At 43.0% G+C, this 27,362-nt stretch overlaps 1 protein-coding gene across 6 annotated transcripts in view; it reads left to right on the top strand.

Annotated features, from left to right (window-relative positions):
- The window catches only part of MYCBP2 (MYC binding protein 2), a 134,793-nt gene that overhangs the window by 22,664 nt on the left and 84,767 nt on the right, over positions 1–27,362 (top strand). For all 6 annotated transcript variants that reach the window (XM_087938006.1, XM_087938007.1, XM_087938008.1 and 3 more), the window contains exons 11-29: positions 1,205–1,281; positions 2,461–2,663; positions 4,264–4,428; positions 5,164–5,322; positions 7,015–7,219; positions 9,540–9,685; positions 11,206–11,307; positions 12,233–12,352; positions 12,683–12,764; positions 13,669–13,786; positions 15,002–15,206; positions 17,332–17,485; positions 20,346–20,518; positions 21,545–21,670; positions 21,773–21,900; positions 23,222–23,313; positions 25,239–25,373; positions 25,460–25,543; positions 26,196–26,292. In XM_087938006.1, the coding sequence (XP_087794132.1) occupies positions 4,314–4,428; positions 5,164–5,322; positions 7,015–7,219; positions 9,540–9,685; positions 11,206–11,307; positions 12,233–12,352; positions 12,683–12,764; positions 13,669–13,786; positions 15,002–15,206; positions 17,332–17,485; positions 20,346–20,518; positions 21,545–21,670; positions 21,773–21,900; positions 23,222–23,313; positions 25,239–25,373; positions 25,460–25,543; positions 26,196–26,292 (2,241 nt within the window). In that variant the 5' untranslated portion in view covers positions 1,205–1,281; positions 2,461–2,663; positions 4,264–4,313. The remainder of the gene's footprint in view (positions 1–1,204; positions 1,282–2,460; positions 2,664–4,263; positions 4,429–5,163; positions 5,323–7,014; positions 7,220–9,539; positions 9,686–11,205; positions 11,308–12,232; positions 12,353–12,682; positions 12,765–13,668; positions 13,787–15,001; positions 15,207–17,331; positions 17,486–20,345; positions 20,519–21,544; positions 21,671–21,772; positions 21,901–23,221; positions 23,314–25,238; positions 25,374–25,459; positions 25,544–26,195; positions 26,293–27,362) is intronic.

Below are 27,362 nucleotides of genomic sequence, written 5' to 3' on the forward strand. Positions count from 1 at the left end.
TAGATAGATAGATAGATAGATAGATAGATAAGAAATAAGATCTAGATCAGTGGTGGCATTCTACCGGTTCCGCCCGGTTCAGCCGAACCGGTAGAATACTGCCATGTTATGGTGGTATTTTATTTCCTGCTTTTGAAGCTCAGCTGCTTCACGCAGCACAGCAGATTGCTGCATGTCAGCTGTTGAAGTCACAGGGAGAGGGCAGGATTGCAGGTGATCAGTAGGAATGCCTCTGCGCATGTGCAAAGCCCGTGTATGGCACACACGCATGCAAAGCATGTGCAAGTGCTCAAAGCACGCCCACCAAGCCACGCCCACCGAACTGGTAGTAAAACAATTCGAATCCCACCACTGGTATAGATTGACAGATATGATAGATAGAAAGAAAGATAGGTATGATAGATATGATAGATAAGATAGATAGATAAGTAGATATATAGGTAAGAGATAAGATAGATAAGATGGATGGATAGATTAGACAGGATAGATGGATAGATAGATAGCAGAAGCTATCAAAGTTCCAGAAGGAGATTATAAAAAATGGAGCAGTTCATGCTTGCAGTAAACATTAGTTTCCTGAAATAGAAAAGAAACCCAAGAGCTGCATATTTTAAAACACAGCAGTGTATTCAGACTCTTTTAGTCCTGGAGCATATGCACTTTATGTAAAAATGAAATAAAATGGGAAACTGACATGTTGCGATGTAAAAAAAAAAGCAAACCCAGATCTTCAGAAATTGCACAGTTGTTAATGGTATTGATTTTTCCATGTTTTACCATTGATTATTTTTATGGCCTTCTGTTTTCCTGGTAGAATGTAATTAATTTCATAAGAAAAGCATAGTTAAACCATGTAAATCCTGATGCTCGTAGATGTTTCAAACTTTCTGCTGTGGCTTAATTAGAATTTACCATAATGTCACACTTGCAATATTGGCATCCTAAAATGCTAGTGATATTTTTTTTTCTTTTTTCTCTCTAATTTTCAACTTCAACCCTTCTAAATGTTCACAATTTATAATCGTATCACATAAATATTATTGCACTAAATTCTGCACCGAAATAGTGCAGTGCATCAAGATTTATGAAATTATAATAAAAGGAGAAAAATAATTTACTACCTTTGTGTTTAAATGCTCCTGGCATAGAATTGCATTTAAATTGGACACTGAAATGACTTTAATTATTGATGTTTTTGTCCCAGGTACAGGGTTTGACGAAGAGTCAGCTGTTCTTGGCGCTGGAAGAGAATTTGCACTAATGAGAACGGCTAGTGGGAAGGTATTGAAAATACTCAGTTTAGACAGAGAATTATGTAGACATAATAGTGGGTGCATTATTGGAACTGGACAGTGTCCTTTGGACTCTGTCATGAAATGTTCATTTCTGGTGCCACATTAAAGGGAGAAAAATCTGTCTGATAGGCAGTTTCATTTCGTTGAGTTTAGTTTATTATCACTGCACCCAGTACAATGAAATTAAATACCATCTTCAGTGTACATTATGACTATGAAAATAAACACAGACACACATCCTTCACATTCTATACATTGAACTGAAAACCCCTGATATTGCATTAATATTGTGCTATACAGTAGAATTCAACAGAGCTCCTGCCTTGGGATAGAAGCTGTTTTTCAGCCTGTTTGTCCTTGTTTTTATTATTCTGTACCGTCTGCCATATGGTAATAGTTCAAAAAACAAAAAGGGTGCCTAGGATGAGATGGATCTTTGAGAATGTTTTGAACTTTCTTAAGGCAGCGGGAGCTATAAAGTTCTTCCAGAGCGGGGAGAGGGCAACCCATGATCCTCTGGGCAATGACGTTGAGGGAGTCCTCAACTTAGGACCACAATTGAGCCCAACACTTTCATTGCTAAGCAAGGTGGCGGCGAAGTGAGTCTTGCCTTATTTTTGCCACCGTTGTTAAGCGAATCATGTGGACATTGAGCGAAGCTGGCTTCCCCTGTCAACTCTGCTTGTCCAAAGCCAGCTTGGCAGGTTATACAAGTAGTCCTCCAGGTTTTCTGTTGCTAAGTGAGATGTTTGTTAAGTGAGTTTTGTCCCATTTCATGACCTTTCTTGCAGCTGCTAAGTTAACAACAACAGTTGTTAAGCGAATCTGGCTCCCCCCATTGACTTTGCTTCTCAGAGGGTCACAGAAAGAGATGGCCTGACCCCAGCATACTGCAGCTGTCATAAGTACATGCCAGTTGCCAAGCATCTGAATTTTTGATCACGTGACCATGGGAAAGTTGCAGTACAGTAATAAGTGTCAAAATGTTCATAAAATCCCATTTTTTTCAGCACCATTTTAACTTTCAGCAGTCATCAAACGAATGGCTGTAAGTCAAGGACCCACCTGTAAATCAAAGCAAAGTCTGTTTTGAAAAAAAAACCAGTCAGCCTCTCAGTATGTCACTGTGGTTCTCTGGTTTCCCCTCCCCCAACCCTTTCTCCAGATTTATTACACTGGCAAATACCAGAGCCTTGGGATCAAGCAAGGTGGACCTTCGGCAGGGAAGTGGGTGGAGCTGCCCATCACCAAGTCTCCAAAGATTGTTCAGTTCTCTGGGGCACGACGGCTCCCATGCTTTACTTGTGGCCGAAGATGGCAGCGTATTTTTCACAGGCTCGGCTAGTAAAGGGGAAGACGGAGAATCAAGTACGTTGGAGGGGGGGTCCTCGTAGTGGGAATTGGGGTGTGGGGTCTCTTTGCGGGAATTATGTTGCAGATACTGCCTATTTTAGATGAAAATGAAGGCAGCAGAAGTATATATAGCAGCCCTATATATATATATATATTCTGAATAAAGGATGCTGTCAGGAACCAGTTACTTCTCCCGTGAATGTTTTTTTTTTTTTCCTATCAACCCTCCCTCTAATTTTAAGAAAACTCTACTTGGCTCAAATGGACATGGAATGGAGTAACCCTAGATGGTGCAGGCACTTGTTTATTTGAACGTTGCACTAGCGATGAATACTCAAATTACTCACTCTGCTAGTGCAGTTAATGTACATATATTATAGATTCTCCTCCTTGAACTAGAAGGGCTGGACTAGAAGACGTCCAAGGTCCCTTTTAGCTTCTGCTCTAGTCTATTCCTAATTCATATTCATATTCTAGTCTATTCCTAGTTCCTATTCATATTCTATTCTATTCCTAATTCATATTCATATTCTAGTCTATTCCTAGTTCCTATTCATATTCTATTCTATTCCTAATTCATATTCATATTCTAGTCTATTCCTAGTTCCTATTCATATTCTATTCTATTCCTAATTCATATTCATATTCTATTCTATTCCTGATTCATATTCTAGTCTATTCCTAATTCATATTCATATTCTATTCTATTCCTAATTCATATTCATTTTCTATTCTATTCCTAATTCATATTCATATTCTAGTCTATTCCTAGTTCATATTCATATTCTATTCTATTCCTAATTCATATTCATAGTCTATTCCTAATTCATACTCATATTCTATTCCTAATTCATATTCTACTCTATGCTATTCCTAATTCATATTCTACTCTATTCTATTCCTAATTCATATTCTAGTCTATTCCTAATTCATATTCATATTCTATTCCTAATTCATATTCTATTCTATTCCTAATTCATATTCATATTCTAGTCTATTCCTAATTCATATTCATAGTCTATTCCTAATTCATACTCATATTCTATTCCTAATTTATATTCATATTCTATTCCTAATTCATATTCTATTCTATTCCTAATTCATATTCATATTCTACTCTATTCCTAATTCATATTCATATTCTATTCCTAATTCATATTCATATTCTATTCCTAATTCATATTCTATTCTATTCCTAATTCATCTTCTCTCTTCTCTTCTATATCGCTATAGATCCATTTTCTTGTTTACGTAAGTAAAGAGACATACTGTGCACAGCTTCCTTTAGTTTAGAACCTTTTCAACAGTCTTGATGTTTAATTTATCCTGATCAGATACCCCTGCTTTATGACTTTGCTTTATTTTTTTTTAAAAGGATCCATGTTGCCCATCCTCACAACTTCCATTCTTTTGATTTTGAACATAAATGGACAGAAATACCAGTGAAAAAGGTGTCAGAGATAACTAGCACCTTGTTTATTTTTAGTTCCTCTGGCCAAAGTGCTACTTAATACCTGGAAGCAGTCACAAGTTCAGATCTGCTGCTGTTTGATAAATGTGTTTGTTCTCATGATAACAGATAGCGGCTGTAACGTCGTTGCTTTTCTCTTTAAAGCCAAAAGCAGGCGGCAATCTAAACCTTATAAGCCAAAAAAAATCATCAAAATGGAAGGAAAGATTGTAGTGTACACGGCATGCAATAACGGAAGCAGTTCAGTCATTTCCAAAGACGGAGAACTGTACATGTTTGGGAAAGATGCTATTTACTCCGATAATACAAGTAAGTTGAAATTTTTGCTGTCTTAAAACACGTAATATGACAGACTTGGCAAAAAGAAAACAGTCAACCTTTGACATTGGCCATTCAAGCAGATGTTCAGGAGTTGGGGTCGAAATGCTCTCTGCAGTTACTTTTCGCTAGATACCCTATAAGTGTTGTACTGTTGCTTTTGACTTTTTGGGGTAACGAGTCTAAATAATTACAGTGGTTAAAGACACTGAGCTTGTCAGTTGAAAAACTGCCAGCCCATGTTTGAGACCCAAGCACTGCACAGTGGGGTGGACTCCCCGTTCTTTGCCCCAGCTGCAAACCTAGCAGTTTGAAAACATGCTGATGTGAGTAGATAAATAGGTACCACTTCGATGGGAAGGTAACAGCGTTCTGTGCGCCTCGGCTTATAGTCACGCTGGCCACATGAGCAACGGAGTGTCTTTGGACAATGCTGGCTCTCTCAGCTAAGAAATGGAAATAAGTTTGACATGACTAGACAGGGAAAATATTTATCTTTACCTTTATTGTGCTAAAATAATCCAAAACCAACACAGTGGGAATTTTCCTACTAGAACCCCCATAAAAACGTTGCAAAACGTCCTCTTAAGGTAGCTTTTCATACTAACACTTGTCAACTTTCTAATCTGTGATATCAATAACTTGACACAGCTAGGTATATGTGGGGCTCTGCAGGATTAGGAAAAAAACCATTTTTGACTCTTCCAACATGTGTTCATTTTACAGGCTTAATAACTGACTTGAAAGGCCACTTCGTCACACAAGTTGCCATGGGCAAAGCTCACACTTGCGTGCTAATGAAGAACGGAGAGGTGTGGACCTTTGGGGTGAATAACAAAGGCCAGTGTGGGCGAGACACCGGGGCCATGAGCCATGGGGGGAAAGGTCAGTGCTGCCTCCATTTCTCCTCTTTTCTGCCTTGTGGCATTAACGGTAAAGAAAGGATTGTGTCCCAAATTGTTTAATGATTTTGCTTTTTAATAGATCTCTGTATTTCCTTTTCTGTAGTGTACTTGCACATATCAATGCAGTTGAGAATGTAATGCAGAGCCCTTCCTGGAGATGACAAATGTCTGGCTTATTCTGATAGGAGGGGTCAGGGGTGGGCTTCAAAAATTTTAGCAACAGGTTCTCTGCCCCGTTGCTGGGTGGGCGTGACCATGGTGGGTGTGGCCTAGTTGGCCTCCTGTACCGGGGTGGGGGGGGGCTTTATTGCCTTCCCTGGGCGCCGGAGGCTTTCCTCGAACCTCTGGGAGGGTGAAAACGGACTCCCTGGGCTTCAGAGGCTCTCTGGAAGCTGGAAACGGGCCCATTTTTGGTCTTCCCGAACTTCCAGGAGGCCCGTTTTCCACCCTTCCCGAGCCTCCGCTCACGCCCTGCACGTACCTGCATCCAAACGGGCCGCGTGGGGACTCGGGCGGGGAGGGGTGGGCGGTGCCAGCCAGGAGTAGGATATGGCGGTTCTCCAAACTATGCAGAATCTTCGCTAGGGACTCTCCCAAACCCCTGCGAACCCCGAGCAGCCCCACCCCTGGGATGGGATGGGATGAGATGAGATGGGATGGAGGGATAGGATAGGGGAGAAGATTAGGATTAGGAATAATAGAAACAATGGAAACAGAATATCTTATTTGGCTGAGTGTGATTAGACACACAGGGGATTTTTCTCCTGTGTAGGAGTTCCTCGGTGTAATGTGATGTGCAAATCACCCAACATGAGCCTGCTAAATCCAGAATGAATCTTTTTTATGACCTTGGTTTAAACATTTAAGACCACACCTAGAGTACCGCATCCAGTTTTGTTCACCACACTATAAAAAAGATGTTGAGACTCTAGAAAAAGTACAGAGAAGAACAACCAGGATGATTAGGGGACTGGAGGCTAAAACATACAATGAACCGGGCTTGGCTAGTCTAGTAAAGAGAAGGACCAGGGGAGACATAATAGAGGTCTTCCAATATTTGAGGGGCTGCCACAGAGAGGAAGGGGTCAACCTATTTTCCAAAGCACCTGAAGGCCAGACAAGGAATAATGGATAAAAACTGAACAAGGAGAGATTTAACCTGGAAATAAGGAGGAACTTTCTGACAGTGAGAACAATCAACCGATGGAACAGAAGTTGCCCTCGGAAGTTGTGGGAGCGCCATCACTTGAGCCTTTCAAGAAGAGATTGGACTGCCATTTGTCAGAAATGGTGTAGGGTCTCTCTCTCTTGGGTGGGGGGTTGGACTAGATGACCTACAAGGTCCCTTCCAACTCTGATTATCTGTTATCTGTTATGTACCAATTAAATAAACTATCGCAATTTGGGTTAAGATCAAATCAAGGCTTAATACAGCGAATTGTTGGAAGAAACCATATTTCCTACATTTTTACAAGAAAGGAGACTATTTGGGTTGAACATGAAATCTCAGGATGCTGAGGCTTTGGGGACCAGGGAGGAGAAGATCGCTCCCTTTAGGTATTTTTCCAAATGAGCGTAGACGATCTTCTGCATCAGCTAAAACGGAATGCCCTGTTTTTGAATGACAGTCTTGGTCGATGGAATCTAGTTGAGTCTCTCTTCTCTCGAGGAGGTTTTGGCGTTGAGAACATGGCCACAGCCATGGATGAAGACTTAGAAGAGGAGCTGGATGAGAAAGAGGAGAAATCCATGATGTGTCTGCCAGGAATGCACAAATGGAAACTGGAGCAGTGCATGGTGTGCACCGTGTGTGGGGACTGCACAGGCTACGGAGCCAGTTGTGTTAGCAGCGGGCGCCCTGACCGGGTGCCAGGAGGGTAAGTAGAGGCAGAGGGGGGGATTGCGAGCCCCGGGGCACCTTGTCTTTTTAGGTTGTCCTCTTTGTGGTACCCATCAATCCCTTGAAGAAACATTTGGAAGAGATACCTGCAAATAGTTTCAGATGTTTTTATATGCTCAATCATCCAGGTCGTGGTTGTTCTGAAGATGCTTTTCCAACAGGAAATTGGACTTACTTTGTTTTTTTCTTTGAAAAACAAATGTTTCATACAGTGGTGGGATTCAAAATCTTTTACTACCGGTTCTGTGGGTGTGGCTTGGTGGGCGTGACAGGGGAAGGATATACTGCAAAATCCCCATTCCCTCCCCACCCCACTAACCTGCTTTCCAGCTCCGTTCTCCTGTGCAGGGCAACCAAAGAAGACCCAGCCAATCAGCTAGGACTTGGGAGGCAGAGAATAGATGGAGGGCGGGGCCAGTCAGAGGTGGTATTTGCTGATTCTCCAAACTACTCAAAATTTCCGCTATTGGTTCTGGTCGGAACCTGCTGAATGCCACCTTTGATTTATTCAGTTTTGAAGAAGCTTCTAATCCAGAACGGAAGAAGCTTCTTGGTTGAGAAGCAATATGTTTTCAATGGGAAAAACACCCAAGAAAATCCAGTTGCCTTTTGGAAAAGCACATTTGGGAGTTGTTTTTATAGCAACCGTACAAAAATTAAATTTGTTTTTTCTTGTGGGTGCCTAACTTTCAATGTAGGCTGCTTGTGGGAGACCCTGTCTTTTCCTAGCCATAGTGTGGTGGCTTGTGGGAACAAGCCTCACTCCTTCTGAAGAAGAAGCACCAGCAGACATTTAGAAGTTCTTATATAAGCTTCATTGGCCATTTGCTAAAGAAAAACAGAAGACCTTGTGTCTGTCCTTCATAATGAGCCTGTCTTGTGGCTGAAGAATATTTTATAAGTAACCTTTGATATTTCTCCTATGCTACTTTATAACAGCTCATAATAATAATTTATTCTTGGTTATAAATGGCTCATTTAGTGGTTGTTTTCCTTTTCTACAACAGATGGAAGTTTACATGACGAACTGTCATGCCTAGATGGATTAGTCAGAATTAATGATCTTTCCCAGAGACAGGGCATGCGCCCAAAAGCTTTATGGACCTCAGCTAAGTAGGGATGGATATTTTTAGAATAGGATATAATTCATTCAGGCAGCCATTCATATTATAAGTTGCAGAGTTATAAGCACTTCCCAGAAGCTAAGTAAGAAATCCATACTTGGATTCAAATGCAGCATCGATGTTCAGTGGTTTTGGAGCCGGTTCAGGAAAAAAAGAAAAACAGAGCTAATAGATTAATTGGATGTCCAGTGATATGAAATAGAACTTCAAGGTGATTAACTGTGATGTATTTTCCAAAATTAAGCTGTATGGGGAAAGGGGCATCGTTCTGCCACATGCTTGGTCTGTGCAGGAGAAAGTTTATCTGACCTTTGAGGTGCAGAAGATGACACAGGAACATTACCAGACAGAGTTGAGACTCTACAGAAGTTCAACCATTTCTGAAGGCAACGGGGAAGCCTGGCAGAATTATGCTAGTGACGCATTGCTTTGGCAGGCTTTCAGGACTTGGTTACATAATAAAGTCCCATTTCAGATCTCCAAGTGGCTCTTGTTTCACGAGTTTGCTAGGGCTTCAGTGTCTTTGAAGAAGCAATATTGTGAGGGGATTTGGTTTTTGGTTGATGTTCTTTTGGGAGAGACGCAGTGGCTCAGTGGCTTAAAAGACACTGAAGAAGGTCTGCACTCCAGCAGTTTGAGTCCTACCATCTCATGATGGAGTGAGCTCCCGTCACTTGCCTCAGCTCCTGCCAACCAAGCTGTTTGAAGGCATGTCAATGCAAATAGATAAATAGGTACCCCTTTGGTGAGAAGGTGACGGCGCTCTATGTTTCTCGGCACCCTCTCTGCTGCGGTGTGTTGTCATGCTGACCACATGATCACAGAAACCTCTTGGACAATACCTGCTCAGTGGCCTAGAAGCAGAGATGAGCAAAGCCCCTAAATCGGTTACGACTAGCAGAGTAAAACGCACATGGACTCCTTTACCTTCTTCATCTTTGTTCTTCTGGACTGGGCAGTTAATAGATGTGCTGGCAGATTGTGTAGTTGGGAAGAGAGAACTCTTTGAACAGATGCCTGACTGAGCTCAGATCAGTTAGGTCTGTGATGTGGTTCTCTCCAATCTCCTAAACCACTGTTTTCTGCTTCCCTTTGAGCTCAACTGATGCCTGATGCTGGGCATCACCATCTGTGCCTGACTCATAATAGAAACAAGGCCTTCTGTTCCTGCAGGATCTGTGGCTGTGGCTCGGGGGAGTCTGGCTGTGCTGTGTGTGGCTGTTGCAAAGCCTGTGCCAGAGAGCTGGATGGGCAGGAAGCCCGGCAACGGGGAATTCTCGATGCGGTCAAAGAGATGATCCCTCTGGACATCTTGCTGGGTAAGCAAGCTGTCAGAGTGTTTGCAGCGTGACTACTATTGTGAGACAACCCAAGAGCAAAACACAGCACACAGAGGCTTTGTCTTTTAACAGTGGTTTATATACAAGACAGCTATATACATACATGGATGTGGTAGGCAAATACCTGGCAATCAGTCAATCTTCTTTACTCTGCGCGGAGAACTACAATGAAGATAGAAAATGAGGAGAGAGATGCACTCTCATGGCCTCCTGTATATTGATAGCTTCTTAAAAAGGCAATAACCCTGTGGACCCACCCTCAGTCTTAAACTGGCAATATATCTGCTGACTCATCCTCATTGCATCAGCATTCACAGCAGCCTTACAACCTCTGGTCAGCTATTAAATATTCATTACCTTAACGCAAGCACAACTGGAAACTAGGATGACCTTTGTAAAATGAACCAGCGGTGGAAAAAAAAATCGGTTCTTCAAAAGAGGTTTTCCTAGGAAAAATGAAATCTTGCCTTCTTAACACCATTTGCTTCATCAGTCAAGAATTTTTGTGTCATCCTCCCCCCGCCCTTAGTAAAATATAAAAATACAATGCTTGAAAATACAATGTCTCTCATAAAAGATCTTTGGATTCTACTGTATGGTAATCTTCCTTTTACTCTTAGTAAGGCACCAGAGGAAGATGATTAAGAAATATGAAACAAATATATACATAAATAAATAAGTCATTGGGGGGTTCCAGTTCATCAGTTCACTCTTTGGAGACCCCCCTGGACCCCAAGATGGGGGCCATCCCAATTTGACCGCAAAATGGCCAGATGCAATTTCCTTCAATTTCCCAATTGAGGGGAAGGAGAAAAGTGGACAGGTGGATCCCTTCTACAGCGTTTTGTTCTAAACGCCCCAAATATATTTTTCTTCAAGTTATCATTTAACATTGTTACTGTGAAGCAGCATGACACCTACCTGGGGAAAGGAAAGTTTCCCAACCCCTTCAGATCTAAGGCGTAGCTCAGCCCTATATCTGAACAGGCCCTGCCTCCGTCTTTTAGCTAGAGTTGAGTATTTTATCTTCTTTATGGTGTGTAGGGTTTGTAATATTTTATCTTTCTAATATTGTAAACCTCCTCAAGTTACCTTGAGGTAAGGTGGATGGTCAAAAAATAAAATAAAGTAAAAGTAGAAATATAAAATAAAATAGATATATAAAATAAAATAGATATAAATATAATAATAAAAATGGAAAAATAAATAATAACATCAATAAAATGAAAGAAATAAAATATTAAACGAGGGGCACCTATGTCAGAAGGGGAGGGTGTTTGCCATACACAGCACTGCTTCCCAAAAGTTTTTCTTCATGGTCCAAATCCTCCTGTCAGAAAGCCCTTATTTAAGTGTCCCCGTGGCGATTGGGCAATAGGTTCCACCAGTCTTTACCCAAACAAAAACTCTTTTTACCTAATTTGGGATAATTTAGCCAGGTATGGGGGAAAACACAAGGTCTAGTGTATGTTGACGGGGTTTCCCTTTTTGTGACGCAGCTGTCCCTGTGCCCGGCGTTAACCTGGAAGAACATCTCCAGCTGAGACAAGAAGAGAAAAGGCAGCGTGTGAACAGAAGGCACAGACTGGAGGAAGGGAGAGGTTAGACACTGGGGTTCCTTCCCTTTCACTCCCCCACCCCAGCTCAGTTATTAAATTTTGCGTCACTAGATTTTAAGTGCGTCCTTTAAGGAACCTAATGGGAGAGAACGGAAAGAATGCATTGGTGAAATTTGTCCCAAAGGTGATAATGGAATATCGATCCATTGTATTTTTGTTTCAGACATATTCACGTTTTAACCCTCCCAGGCAACCTTTGAGATAAAATTGTGATTTTTAAAGGAAAATCTTATTCTTTATCTTCAGTTTTTTTCTTGTTTTGAAATACCCTTTCTAAGAAAAAATAGAAATAAATCAAAATATATGAATTGCAAAAATAACACGGTCTGAAAAATAAATGGTGGTGCTTTTCCACAATTATTTGTAGGGATCCTAAGTCTACTTTGTAGCAAACTTTAGAGATTATTCTTGTCATTCGGATATTCAAATGAAATTTTGAACAGATGTCTTTACTGTTTTGTTCAAACCACACAGAAAACCCTGTATTGTCTTAAATACTGCTAAAAACATTAAGCACTGTTTACTTGAAGAGAAACCAGGACTTCTGTGATATGTCATTATTATTTGGATTGAGTATTATATTAAATATCAATATGAAAATAACCTATTTTTAAAAAAAATGAATTATGACTATAGAACAGTTTTACATTGTTAATTTCTTGGAACAGATGATGGAAATATGGCTTGTTAACATACAAAACTCATATTCATATTCTGATTTGTCATTGTAACCTGATAAATCTGAGAGACAGTTATTTTTCATGTTTAACAATGACAACATCCAAGTACTCCACTAATACTTCTAGTTAGGATATTAGGATTTGCCTCTTCTTGCCATGTGATTGGATGCTAGTGTGGAGCTAATTGAGAGACACGAATGGGAGATTCTCATGTCTTACCTTTGTAGATGGAAGCGGAGATAGGAGTGAGAAAGATGCCAGCAAAATCACCACCTACCCTCCAGGGACTGTCCACTTCGATTGCGATCTTCGAGCAGTACAAGTCAGCTGTGGATTTCATCACTCAGGTACAGTCTTTTCTATCAAATTGATCTAAGAATTTAATCTTTTTTTTTCCTGTACTTTGGCAGAGAAGAATTTGAAACCTGGTGGGGATGGCACAAGTGTGCAAGTCTTTGTGTCTGCACAAGATGGCTTGCACATGCGCCTAGAGTCATGGGTAGCTCCAGAGTCCAAATAGCCGGAACCTAGCATCAGCTCCCTTGGGAGACAATTTTATCCACTGGAGTATATATTTATATATCGGGGACTCAGACCTTTCTTTGCAGTGATGAATTCATGATGTGAAGCTCGGTTAATCGGGATATTGATCGATTTCCCCATTTTATTCTCTCTAGTTGTTCTAATGGAGAACGGAGATGTTTACACGTTTGGATATGGGCAACATGGGCAGCTTGGGCATGGAGATGTGAATTCTAGGTACGTCAGTCTTGCGCTATAAATATGAACATTTTAATTGGGGGGGGGGAGGGCGAGGTGGGAGAATTGCATTGGTTCATTTTATTTGCAGAATAAGACCTTTAAGATTTTGGTGCTGTCTCATTGCTCTGTTTCTGGATTGTCATTAAACTCCCTTTTTACGATCCTGTGATCCCCTAATTCGAGATAGAGTTGGGGCGACTAGATGGAACTGAGCGTTTACTGGCCAGATGCCCTTCCTGATGCCTGCAGGGAGTTCACAGCAGATACTTTTTCTTTGCGCCCTGATAGAGAAACATTGCCTGGGATTGAACTCTCAACCCGAGTGAAAGGCAAGCCTCTTCACCTCTAGGCCACCACGCTGCTCTGTTTCTGGGCTGTCATTACTGCCTCTTAATTTATTAGGGCAGCACGGCTAGAGTCTGATGGTCTGGTCATGATCGTTACATTATCATCTTCATCACTGTTATGGTCACAGATATTTTAATTTTAATGCAGGGCAGCCATTTACAGCCGCAGTCGGAACTGAATTTCAGTTACTAAGTGACGTCTTTAAGCGAGACATTACGTGACCAGATCATCCATTTCCCATTTGGAAACCTGGTATTCCTAGTCATTCCCAATCCCAGCTCTTCAAGGTCTTGTCCCACTTACCTTTTTGGAGGTCAGCTCAGGTCCACCCCTGCTTATTTGAGCAGATCAAGGAAAGGCATTTAAATTCTTCCAATATTGAGTGTGGTCCATTCATTTTTTTGCATAGTTTAAATGCTTTCTTGTCGTCCTCCCCAAATCCAAGAGATCATTAGTTATTTTAATTGTGTCATTTCAGGTTTGACTTCCTGTTGTGCACAGGTACCCAAGAATGGATGAATTCACAGTTGTTGTTTTTTCCTTTCCAATTTAGGGGTTGTCCCACTTTAGTGCAAGCATTACCAGGACCCAGCACCCAAGTCAGTGCAGGCAGCAACCACACAGCTGTTCTGTTGATGGATGGACAAGTCTTTACCTTTGGAAGTTTCTCTGTGAGCATTTTTTTTTCCTTAAAATGACTTTCCTTGTCCAAACCAGTTGCATAATGCCGAATGTTTTCCATCTTTTAGAGAAACTTACTTTCTTTTGGGTGGAACGGTGTTAATTGTACGGATGTCATCAGTGTTTAAAACTGGAGGGATTCTAGACATAGTGCACAGGTACTAGTATATGTGGTACCTTGTTCAATAGTAGTAACTGTGAGAGGGACCTCGGAGTCCTAGTGGGCAACCACTTAAATTGGAGCCAGCCTTGTGCAGCAGCTGCCCCAAAAGCCAACACAGTCCTAGGCTGCATAAACAGAGGGATAGAATCAAGATCACGTGAAGTGTTAATACCACTTTATAAAGCCTTGGCAAGGCCACGCTTGGAATACTGCATTCAGGTTTGGTTGCCACAATATAAGAGAGATGTTGAGACTCTAGAAAGAGTGCAGAGAAGGGCAACAAAGAGGATTAGGGGACTGGAGGCTAAAACATATGAAGAACCGTTGCAAGAATTGGGTACGTCTGGTCTAGTGAAAAGAAGGACTAGGGGCGACATGACAGCAGTGTTCCAGTATCTCAGGAGTTGCCACAAAGAAGAGGGAGTCAAGCTATTCTCCAAAGCACCTGAAGGCAGGACAAGAAGCAATGGGTGGAAACTAATCAAGGAGAGAAGCAACTTAGAACTAAGGAGAAATTTCCTGACCGTGATAACAATCAGTGGAACAACTTGCCTCTAGAAGTTGTGAATACTTTCCAACACTGGAAGTTTTTAAAAAGATATTGGATAACCATTTGAAGTGGTGTAGGGTTTCCTGCCTAGGCAGGGGGTTGGACTAGAAGACCTCCAAGGTCCCTTCTAACTTTTGTTCTTCTGTATTTTTTCAATTAGAAATGAGTCCCCAGGCCATTATGAGCCAAATTCAGATTCATTTCGAAATAGTCCTAACAACCCCCAACCAATTCATACAAACACGAGTCACAATTGAATACTAATAATTAGCACTACAAGCTCCGAGGTTATTTGTCATAGGAGGAGGTTCATTGATATTCAGACTGCTGAAACCAAACCGCAAACACTTAATGTGAGGTTTTTTCATGAAACATTTGCTGGAGCCACAGCTGACAAAGCTGAGAATTCGTGTTCACCACTTGAGCGTCTTGTAATGCTTCATTTTCTACTCTCTTATTTTTTTTCTGCCCCTTTCGAATTCGCCTTTTCAGAAAGGGCAGCTTGGCAGACCCATCCTGGACATTCCTTACTGGAACGCAAAGCCAGCCGCGGTGCCCAACGTGGGCTCCAAGTATGGACGCAAGGCAACCTGGGTTGGAGCCAGTGGGGATCAGACATTCCTTCGGATCGACGAAGCTCTTATCAACTCTCACGTGCTTGCAACGTCGGAGATTTTTGCCAGCCGGCATATCATAGGCAAGAGGCTTGTTAGCTGCTGCAGCAGCAGCTCAGGGAAATGGTTCATTTCTAGCGGACGCGTTGACTCCCCTCAAAGCCAAGGGAATGGAGGTCTGCTCTCAAAATCACGATCTGTTAATGGGGGAGCCCCCGAGGGGGGTGGGGAGGGGGAGGATGGATGGGAAGGAAGGACCGGGGTTGCCTTGTAAAGCTGCTGCAGCAGGTAAAAGTGAGCTGTGGGGGTGGGGTGCGCGGATGGATCTGGCAGAGGGGCCGACGGAAGGAGGGAATATTTCTTTTGCTGCCCTCCCATCAGGGTTACGGGGCACAGTGGTGTTGCCCTTGCCTCATTGTCTCTGTGGGAGAGGATCCAGCTATGGCTCCTCGTGCAGATGGATGTTTCTGCAGAATGGGAGCTTCGATAGATGGGGATCCCCCATCACAAAAGTTTGACCTGTATCTGTGGGGAGGGGAGAGCAGCGGAGGCTGAGGAGAGGGGAGAGGGGAGAGGAGAAGGAGAGAGGAGAGGCAGAGTGAGAAGAGAGGAGAAGAGGGAGAGGGAGGGAGAGGAGAAGGAGGAGGGGAGAGAAGAGAAAGGGGAGAGGGTGAGGAGGGGAAAGAGAGAAGGGAGAGAGGAGAGGGTGTGGGAGAGGAGAAGGGAGAGAGGAGAGGGAGGAGAGAGAGGAGAGGAGGGAGGAGAGGAGAGGCAGAGTGAGGAGAGGCAGAGGGAGGAGAGAGGAGAAGAGGGAGAGGGGAGGGAGAGGAGAAGGAGGAGGGGAGAGAAGAGAAAGGGGAGAGGGTGAGGGAGGGGGAAAGAAGAGAAGGGAGAGAGAGGAGAGGGTGTGGGGAGAGGAGAAGGGAGAGAGGAGAGGGGAGGAGGAGAGAGGGGAGGAGTGGGAGGAGAGGAGAGGCAGAGTGAGGAGAGGCAGAGGGGAGGAGAGAGGAGAAGAGGGAGAGGGGAGGGAGAGGGAGAGGAGGAGGGAGAGAAGAGAAGGGGAGAGGGTGAGGGAGAGGGAGGCAGGGGAGAAGAGAAGGAGAGAGGGAGAGGGGAGGAGGGAGAGGAGAGGGAGGGGCAGAGGGAGAGGAGAAGTGGGAAGGGAGGGATGGGAGGAAGAGGCAGAGGGGAGGAGAGAGGGAGAGGAGAGAGGGGAGGAGGGAGAGGAGAGGAGGGGGCAGAGGAGAGGAGAAGTGGGAAGGGAGGGATGGGAGGAAGAGGCAGAGGGGAGGAGAAGGGAGAGAGGAGAGGGGAGGAGGGGAGAGGAGAGGAGGGGCAGAGGAGAGGAGAAGTGGGAAGGGAGGGATGGGAGGAAGAGGCAGAGGGAGGAGAAGGGAGAGAGGAGAGGCAGGGGTGAAGAGAGGAGAAGAGGGAGAGGGGAGGGGAGGGGAGAGAAGAGAAGGGAGAGAGGAGAGGGGAGGGAGAGGAGGAGGAGGCAGAGGAGAGATGAAGGGAGAGGAGTGGGAGGAGAGGGAGGGGCAGAGGAGAGGAGAAGTGGGAAGGGAGGGATGGGAGGAAGAGGCAGAGGAGAGGAGAAGAGAGAGAGGAGGGGAAGAGAGGAAAGGAGAGGCACCCACTTACTTATATTAGGGAGGCCCAACTTTTGACATGCAATAGTTTTAATCAGGAGAGCCAGTTGATGTAATGGTCAGAGGCGCCAGGCTGAAAATCAGGCCCACGAGTTCCAGTCTTGCCTTAGAAACAAAGCCAACTGGGTGACCTTGGCCAGTCCCTCTGGCTGAGCCCTGGGAAGAAGAAGGAGGGCAGAGCAGGCCGCTTCTGAAAAAGGTTCCCAAGAAAATTGCAGGGTCTGGTCCGAGCAGTTAATTTAAAAGCCGCACATGCACACTCTTACACAACAAAACCCCTAATTAATTAGATTAATACTTATTTGCTGGGCGTAGGTGGGGGAAGGATTGGCCTTGCCTTTTGTTGGAGTGTGGCCTGTGTCGGCGTGTGCAGGCTGAGTTGCCAAGAGGAGTATCTAGGAATATATGTGTGTGCCTATCATAACCATTCCCCCCCACTTCTAATTATCTTTGGGATGGGGGAAGCTTCTTAAATTCAGCTCCGGTAAATGGCGATGAATATTATTCTTCAGACTGAATAAACGGCCAAACATCTGACTTTCGCTTATGTGTTTCTTAGGCTTGATTCCAGCTTCCATCTCGGAGCCCCCTCCGTTCAAGTGTCTTTTGATAAACAAAGTTGACGGAAGTTGTAAAACATTTAATGATTCGGAACAAGAGGACCTCCAGGGGTTTGGCGTGTGTCTAGATCCTGTTTATGATGTCATTTGGCGGTAAGCGTTGGCAGGGGGGCGGAAATAAAATACTGCAGGGCGGGAGGAGAACTTTTCAAACGCCAGTTCAGTGAATCTGGGAAGGGAACCAACGCCTCGTGCTTTGGAATGAGGAATCTTTCCTTTCCTTTCCTTTCCTTTTTCTTTTTTTGGTATTAACAGCAATCCTTAACCAGCATTCGTAAGGAGATAACATCAGCGTGTTTGCTCTTGAACTGTTTCTTTGCTTAAAGAAAAGGGAATACGGATGAGCTCATAGGGCAAGGGTCTTCAAACTTGGCAGGTTTAAGACTTGTGGACTTCAACTCCCAGAATTCCTGAGCTAACATGACCTGAGGAGGAATTCTGGGAGTTGAAGTCCACAAGTCTTAAACCTGCCAAGTTTGAAGACCCCTGTCGTAGGGTAACAAGGAATGGTGCATGGTGAAGGAGGAGAGTGCAGAAAGGCACAGAAAATGAGAAAAGTTGGAAAAATAAGTGGGTGGGGTGGGGTAGAAGAATCTTCATTAAGGGGAATAATAAGCTAGAGCTGTAACAGTGGGTAGAAAGTCTGCTCTCTGTGTTAATGTGAAAAAAGAAGGTTGTCTATGCCAGAAGAGGTAGCCTTGGGAATCAAATCATGGGAGAATTTAGAATTTTAGCAATTCTGTTAGTCTAGTTCTATTCATCCCTGCTGCGGATATTCTCTAGCAATATTCTCTCCCTAAATCTGGAAGATACACCAACGTAGGCAGGGTCCACCTTCTGCAACTTGCGTATAGCCTCACACTCTCTTGTTCTTTTGCCAGTAAATCACGTTTACAGGTAATCCTCAACTTATGACCACAGTTGACCTCAACAGCGAGACCTTAGTCAAGTGAGCTTGGTTCCATTTTACGACCTTGCTGCAGTTGTTAAGGGAATCACTGCAGTTGTTAAGTTAGTTGACCTGGTTGTTAAGTGAATCTGGCTTCCCCATTGACCTTGCTTGTCAGGTGGTCGCAAAAGGGGATCACGTGCCCCCACAACACTGCAACGGTCATAAATATGAGGCAGTTGCCAAGCCTCCAAATTCCGATCACCTGACCATGAGGAGGCTGTAAAGGTTGTAGGTGTGAAAAACAGTCACGTTCCTTTTTTTTCCAGTCGTAACTTTGAACAAAGTAAGTCAAGGACTACCCGTATTTCTTCATTAGGTTTATATCTTGCCTTTCATGCAGGAGCTTGAGTTCAGTAGGGTTTATTTTCTGATGCACACACTTCAGGTGGCAACCTTTGTGTTGAGATGGAGCCAGTGCCTGTTCTGACCAAGGTTTCCAAGACCGTAATTATGCACAGGCTTATTTTAAAAACAAGTCTTATTTTATTATAATGAATCTCAAACAGTCCCTCAAGATAAAGCACTCACCTTTCTTCTCTGTGAAGTGCTTCCAATAACAGAAGGGTCAAATGAACTAGAAAAAAAAAACCCAACCGAAGTACAAAGAGCTTCAAGGATTCATCCGAACAGAACAAATGACTTTGCTTCCTGCAAAGGTTTCGTCATCTTTGCCTGTCTTCTATACTTTATGGGAGGGGCAATCATCTCCCAGCCTTACTCCTGAGTCACCCCTTTTGTCTCAGCTGCTCTTGCCTTCTAGCAGCTCTGCGCACACGCACGCTGGGAACAGGCTCCCCTGGGTCCTCTGCCTCACTGCTGCCAGACTCCGGAGGTTCTGGAGTCAGCACCCCACTCCCCGATGGGCCTGGCCCCATCTCTGCATCAGACGCAGGACCCTCGTCCGAGTCCTCTCCAAACTCCTGGACTTGTCCCTGTTCTTCCCCACTGTCCGATTCTGCTGCCGTCTGCACAGTTTGCTGGTGAACCACAACAGTGCCAGACGAAGGCTATGTGGCACCCCTAAGCCACAATGATTATGGCGCCTCTTCCTGCCAATGCAAAGATTTGCAGTTTTAGAATGATTTGGAAGGAAGGGTGACATAGCTGCCTCAGCTTTGACGCCATAGACCACTGCCTACTCAGCCTTAGCTTAAAGCCGAAGTTATACATTTTATACATTCTGTCATGTCCCTGTTGGAGTCTGACTCCGAGGGAGAGATAGAATAGCTGACAGGGAATGGGAGTGTGGCTCCAGTGGTTGTGGAGGAAACCGGGGAAGGGCACAGGCTGGATGGGCATTGAGATGAAGACCCAGGCCCATCCTCTCTTCATCCTAGGGCACGCAGGGAGGAGCGGATAAGGGAGAAACGTGAGTGGCATGGTCTATGGGGGAGGAAAGAGCCCTGATCCCCTTCATGGGCTGCAGCTGGGAGGACTATTTAAAAGGATAAACTGCGCATGGAAGCAAAGTGTGCATTATTCTTGTCAAAGCTTTTCTGGGTTTTGGCTTCCTCCCAACTGGTTGCTGCGTTATCTGGTGGAAGTCTGCAATTTATCATCCTGGCCTGCCGTATTAATTACTTCAGTGTGGTTTGTGTTGGTTTTTTTTATTTCTAATTATCTTTACTTTGGGTTCGGACTGCATTTACTCCCTCTGTAGACTGTTTTTTTTTTAAGAGTTTAATATCCAGCTGAGGATAATTGGACATTGGGGCCAAGTTGGAGGCATTAAAGGGAATTTGTTCTATTTTTGTAACTTCGTTATTTTTATGTCCCACCCTGGGTCATCACACATTCAGTCGAATCTGTATTGTTGGAGGAATAGAATGCTTGCCTTCATTCTCCCATAGTTTTCTAGAATAAGACCTACCTGCCTGTCCATTGCAGGACGAGGAACATGAAGTTGGCAACCTCTAATCTGAAATCCCTGCGTTTGAGTTTATTAGGCCGCGTGGTAATAACAACAGCTTGAAAGGTATCAAATCTAATTCTTTTGAACAGGTTTCGACCCAATGCAAGAGAATTGTGGAGTTACAACTCAGTTGTGGCCGATTCCAGGCTTCCCACTGCTCCGGATACCCAGTCCCGTTGCAGCATTCTCAGTCCAGAACTGGCTCTTCCAACAGGATCCAAAGCTCTTACCACAAGATCCCATGCAGCTTTGCACATGCTCGGTATGAACCATCCACCTCAAAATAACTTGCAAAATATCAAACCTTATTACTAGAGTAGCTTTACTAACTGTAAGAACGATACAGATACTCCTCACAAGTATCGACTCTGTTGCTAAACGATGTGGTGGCTAACTGGAAAAATCACACGATTGGCCCTGTGCTTCTGACTTTACTTCAGATATCCTGTTCCCCTATTCCCCCATCTATTGGATTTCCTCTGCTGCTTTAATTAACAATTTAATGTTGGTATTTATGTTCGTTGCAGAGGAAAGGATTATAAGAAAGTAAGCAGGGAGACAGTGGGAATGCATACCGAGAGAATGTGCTGACACCTGTTTGAGTAGCCTGCTACCACATTCCTTTTGGTGTCTGCTCCCGATTGTGTGCTTGCTCACGTGTAATCCCTTCCTCCCCATTCTCTCTGCTTTGCAAGGGACACAGGAAGGATTGTCGAAAGAGCTAGCTTGTTTAAACTCCCCCCCTGCACTCAGCAAGTCAGGAGAAAATGAAAGGAAAATGTCAGGTACAGGACAACACATACTGACTGACTGTAACGCCAAACGCATGACTGGGAGAGACAGAGGCTGTGAAAGTTACAAATGCACACCTTGGTTTCAAAGTTATTTCTTTTTTTTTTCAGCACCATCATAACAGTCCCTGCACAAGATAGCGAGGTCGACTTGTTATTTTTTTTTTTAATGCTTTTATAGTTGAAGTCTTGGAACATTCAAGGACTGTGCGGTCAGATAGATATTAAATGTTTTAATAAATATAAGTCAGCAAGCTTGTTGATCTGGACAGATTCTAATCCTACAGTTATAGCCGTAGAGGTATACAGTACAAATAATTTGCAAAGTGTGTTATTCCTTTGGTATTTTTTTAGCTAGAAAGCCAGATTTACGGCTTTACATGCCACGTATTCCTCAACCCACGTCTGAACAAATTACCCTTTGTTCGCTTGTTCACATTGCTCCATTTGGATGGATACGACCCATCTGTCTTCATCCTTTTGCTTTATTTGTAAAGGTTGCCTTGACACATTGGCAGCCATGCAGGACTTAAAAATGGGCGTGATGAACACTGAAGAGGAGAGTCACGCGGTGATGAAAGTCTACTCCAAGGAAGACTACAGTATCGTCAACAGATTTGAAAGTAACCCTCACTTTCTTAGCTGCTGATCCTCCCCGCTCCTCCCCTCTGGCCAGGATGTCCCTGTGGACAGTTGTATGACCCCCTGTTTTCCTTTTTTCTTAGGTCATGGAGGAGGGTGGGGTTACTCAGCTCACTCCGTGGAAGCCATTCGCTTTTGCGCGGATACTGACCTGTTGCTTGGTGGCCTGGGCCTTTTTGGCGGCAGGGGAGAGTACACTGCTAAGATAAAGGTAGGGAAAGGAGCCTTGTTCAAATCTGAATTTGAAACAGAGCATGGCTTTGATCAGGCAGCTCTTGAAATACCAGGAAGGAAGGAAACTTGCTTTTGTGCAAAAAATAAAAAATGTATAAAAAAAATGTGAAAATAATAAGAAACATGCAGTTCACATTTGATTTTTCACAGATATTCTTTCTCTTTCCTCAAATGTATTTCTTCCTGTAAGTTGTCATAAAAGCGACCTTTATTATTCTTATAAACAGACCTAATGTTGTCATGGCACATATCTAAAATTGGGAGCATTAAAATAGTTGAACCCATATAAACCAGCCATTTTTTACTACTACTATTAAAATAATTCTGTACTTTCTAAAATCAATACGTGGAGTTTGGTCAAGGCTAGCATATCAGGCTTCATCCAGGACTGTAAGCCTTGTAGGTATTGCAGTGATGAAGATAAACCGAATAGTCTGCCGTTTTATTTCATCCAATGCTCTCAAAACTTTGAATTTTGCATTGCATAATAAATAGTCAGGCTGCATATCCTCCCCATTCAGTTAGAGTAGGTGCTAAAATGAGTGCCTGGATTTGTTGAAAAGAGTTGCATAAGAATATTTGTCCTGAACTCAGTTGAGAGTTAGGGGTGTTGACTTTAGAAAATGCCAAAACAGTGTGTTTGATTTGAAGTTTCAGAATGGTTTAAGTTTTATTCCCAAATTAGAATATATTCTCGGAAGACATGAGTGAGTTTGATGGTTATAAGATTGAAAGTGACCTGTTGACTTGCCTCCCAGCCTTTACCTACTCCAGGCTGCCTTGGGCTTCTGAAGTGGTAGCCGTTGCCTTCAGTGATAGCCCATCCTCCCTTGCTCAGTGTCTCTGACGAAAGCTCTCAGTTAAGGCATGTTCTCAGGCTGCTTCCTTGGCACCTGATGAACTCTGCCCAACTAGATTTGCCCAGACACTAGGGCAGTGATGGCTAACCTTCTCGGCACTGAGCGCCCTATGTGCATGTGTGCGCATGCACCCCCAAAACACAATAATATGTGCATGTTTCCCGTGCATGCGCCCACATTCCCCGTGCATGCGCCCAGCCTCCCGTGCATGCACAGCAGAGACCCGAAGACCTGCTCTCAGGCGGGAGATGTGTGCGCATGCGCGGCACAGCTGAGCTGGGGTGATGGCTCGCATGCCCACAGAGAAGGCTCTGCATGACACCTCTGGCAAGCATGCCATAGGTTTGCCATCACGGCACAAGGTTGAAGGGGTAAGAAGAGAGCAACCTCCCAGTTCAATTAGAAGGTAAAACCATTGAAGGTTTCTCTTTTTTTTAGCTCTTTGAGTTGGGGCCAGATGGAGGTGACCATGAGACAGATGGGGACCTTCTTGCTGAGACAGATGTCCTGGCATACGATTGTGCCGCAAGGTGGGTAGAATTTTCAGAAATGAATCACTTCTCTTAACCCGAGTTTTTATTTTCAGTTTAAAAAAGGAAGAGCATCCCGAAGGCACACAGTTTAGAATAAGGAGGACAATTAGACTTAGAGAAAATTTATTCTTACTTTGAATATACACGATTGGCATACATTAAAATTAAATTTGGTTGCATACAACTCTCAAAGGGTCACCCCCTCCAATATACACCACATAAACATTGACAGAATAAATAAATACAAAATTATGCATATAATAAACATAAATGACAACAAACAAGGAGAATCAGCCCAATCATATCACTCCTTTAACCAATATTCTGAAACCTTGCATTGTTCTGGGGTTACTGCTTCAATATGCTTGATTGTTTGATATAAAACTTGTCACTGTTTTATGAACATATCATTAAAATTAATTTAATGTGATGAATCAGTCTATTCTAGTAATCTCTTTATTTTGAGAAACTTTAAAAAAAATTGGCGGGAAGAGACACAGTCAACGATTATTCTGCTCCTTACGTAAAAACCCTCCTCAAGAAAAATAGAAAATTGACATGCTATAAATGCTGAACCAAGTAAGGATTTGTAAGTAACTGAATTAAAAGGTTCCTTTTTGTATATGTAATTTTTATGAAGGATTTTAATTACAATTGAAAAATCCTCTTATCTGCATGATTTGTCTCTTATCATAGCAAATCCATAAAGCATCAACTTTTCACTCCTTCTGTCAGCAGAAGTCTGTCCAGTTAATCAAAAATAACAACATATATTATTTTAACTTCAATCAAATAAACAAACCTTATATACCTTCCTTTTACTTGTTTTGTATATTTTTATTTATAGGATAAAAAAACTAATGCAAACAAAAAAGAATATGAAAAATAAAATATGAAATATTTATAAAAATGCAGAGGAAAAAGGAAAAATATATTAATATAGTTTAAAAAAGAAAAAACGTATAAAGAAATTACTCTTCCAAGTACAGACAACTTCTCTGATATTTTAATAAAATACCTCTCCTTCCCTCTCTCCTATTTCCTATAATCAGTTTCATTGTATATATGAACAGTGACAATTATCTCATTTCTTATCCATAAAGTATAAAACCTCATCATTCAATGCTAATCAACTGCCAGAGCACCAGAAATAATAACACATATTTCAACCTTAACAAATCTCTCTCTCTATATATAAAAGCGAAATACCACACACGCATCATCACAAAATCTCCAGACCCATAAAGCCTGCAAACTTGAAATTTGGCAAGTACGTACCTCTTGGATTCTAGGTGCTCACTAAGAAAGGATTTTTTGAAATGACCATCAGAGCATTAGTATTTTGTATATTATTTATTATTAACACACTCTGATGCTAAGGAGTTCTACTCCCCCTTCCCACCAGAAAATAACTCTGTTCCAAATGCGAAACACAAGCAGAGGAGTTTCAGTTTTAGTTTCACAGCACCAAGCAGCTTTAGTACAGAACCGTTGAGCTAAGCCACACTCAGGCTCCTTGCTTTCTCCTTCTTGCTCACACAGCAAATTCTGTTTCACTTTCCAAACAGCCCTCAACTCTCTCACACACTGAGAGGACGCTAGCCAGATGAATACCGATGGGTGCTGGTAGGCAGAGGCAGAATTTTTTTTCTTCTTATTTTCCTCCCCCAAAACTAAGCCTGACCACATAGTTTCGTAGCGAAGCACAGGTATCCAGCTAGTCAGTTTATATTCCTTTTCTTTACATGTCACTTCCAGAGTCACTTCTCAGGAGATGGGCGACTGTATAAACTTGATAAATTAAAAGAAAAAAAAGAAAAAGCCCTTGCAGCCCAGAGCAACATTCAAATAAAGTTCCATTAAACAGATGACTCGTAGCCCTTCGCTATAACAGACGCCAATTTTCCTTGATGTTTCCTCAGGGAAAAGTATGCTATGATGTTTGACGAACCTGTCCTCCTGCAAGCCAGCTGGTGGTATGTCGCCTGGGCACGAGTTTCTGGCCCCAGCAGCGACTGCGGCTCCCATGGACAAGCCTCCATTACTACGGATGATGGGTAAGCGCCCTTCCCATTCCCCCCCCCCCGGAGCCTCTGAAACGGAGGGAGCATCCCCGGCCTCTAAATCCGTTTTCCTCTTGCAGGATTGTCTTCCAGTTTAAAAGTTCAAAGAAATCAAATAATGGCACAGACGTTAATGCAGGCCAGATCCCTCAACTCTTATACAGGTAATGGGTGTGTGTGTGTGTGTGTTTGTTTGTGTACATCTCTATATATCTCTATCTCTGTGTCTGTCTGTCTATCCTCTTTAAGCAGACATTTGAACGGAAAGCATAATGTAACATTCAACAACGTGGGTTGTACAGTTTCTTAATTAAAATTGGAGTTTTCTGACCCTTTACATTGTTCTCCATAATGAACATATATTAAATTAGTAGCCAATATACTTTTGTTCCAGAGAAGGTCTACTTTTATGGCTGTGGGCAATAATTCCTCCTCTTCCTCTTCTCCGTCCTCCTCTTCCTCCTCCTCCTTTTCTCCTTCTCCTTCCTCTCCCTCTTCCTCTCCTCCTCCCTCTCCTTCTCCTTCTTTTTTCCTCCTCCTCTTCCTCCTCCCCCTCCTCCCTCTCCTTCTCCTTTTTCTCCTCCTCTTCCTCCTCCTCCATCAAGGTATTTGGACAGATATATTTTTCTCTTACCATTTTTGAGCTGCTACCTCTGAGACACCACAGCAGGTCATTTCCTGCCTCCAATAAACGCAGCTCGTTGATCAGAAACCCATGACTTGCAAGAACCGATGGGGAGCATGAGATTGTATATCCCTCAGACCTGCTTGCAGGATGCACCAACGTTGTTTCTCCTTTTTGCTTTCCCTTCTAAGGCTGCCAACGAGTGACGGAAGCGCATCCAAAGGCAAGCAGCAAACCAGCGAGCCGGTGCACATTTTAAAGCGGTCGTTTGCAAGAACCGTTTCCGTGGTGAGTCCGCCCGGCCGCGTTTTAATCAAGCAAAAAAGAGTTGGCTAGTAAAGAATAGTTTACTGCATGTTTTAAATCTTGTACAGGTAGTCTATCAACTTACCACAATTCATTTAGTGACCATTCTAAGTTTCAGCAGGCCTGAAAAAAAGTGACTTATGACCGTTTTTCCACTCTTACAACCAGTATCCCTCTGGTGACATGATCAAAATTCAGATGCTTGGCACCTGGTTCATATTTATAACGGTTGCTGAGTCCTGGGGTCATCTTTTGCAACTTCTATGATGCAAAATGGGGGAGCCAGATTCACTTAACAAATGTGTTACTAACTTAACAACTGCAGTGATTCACTTAACAATGGGGGCAAGAAAGTTTGTAAAATGGGGCAAAACTCACTTATAACAAATGTTTCTGTTGACAGCAGAAATTTGGGGGTCAGTTGTCATAAGTTGAGGACCACTTGTTCAAAATAAAGATATGCACATTGAACCCTTGCAGAAAAGTGCATTCATTCTTAAGTAAACTTATTTATGTCCATGGCATTTTATACCTGGAGTGGCTGAAGAAACACAGTAGGTGAACATGGAGTTTATTATCCTTTATGCTGCATATGCATTTGCTCATAATCTCTAGAAGATAGGAGTTTGATAGGGCCTTGGGCTACTGTTTCTGTGCCGTGATTATTCTGCAGCGTTAATTCATTTTGACAAAAGAGAGCAGTGGCATATTGCTTATTGTCTATCAATAGTTTGACCTTCTGAGGGAACCATGCATGGCCCTCTCGTTCCTAGGTACCCTGGTGACCCTCAGGATTAGGTAAATCCTTTTTAGAAAAACAATGAGAGGTGAAGTTCTGGAGAGCTAAATTCTACAGGCATATCCGCTTTCTACAGTTATATCAGTTTAGTTGTGTAAGTTGTATCAGGCAGTACCTCCTTCTCCTCCAGATATATTAATTTTCCTTGCTAAACTGATGATGTTCGCTCTTCAAAAACGATGGACAAACATCATCAGTTTAGCAAGGAAAACTAATGTATCTGGAGGAGAAGGAGGTACTGCCTGCTGTTCTA

Source organism: Pseudonaja textilis, chromosome 8 (assembly GCF_049901715.1).
Source record: "Pseudonaja textilis isolate UNSWEBS1 chromosome 8, rPseTex1.2, whole genome shotgun sequence".
Taxonomy (NCBI): domain Eukaryota; kingdom Metazoa; phylum Chordata; class Lepidosauria; order Squamata; family Elapidae; genus Pseudonaja; species Pseudonaja textilis.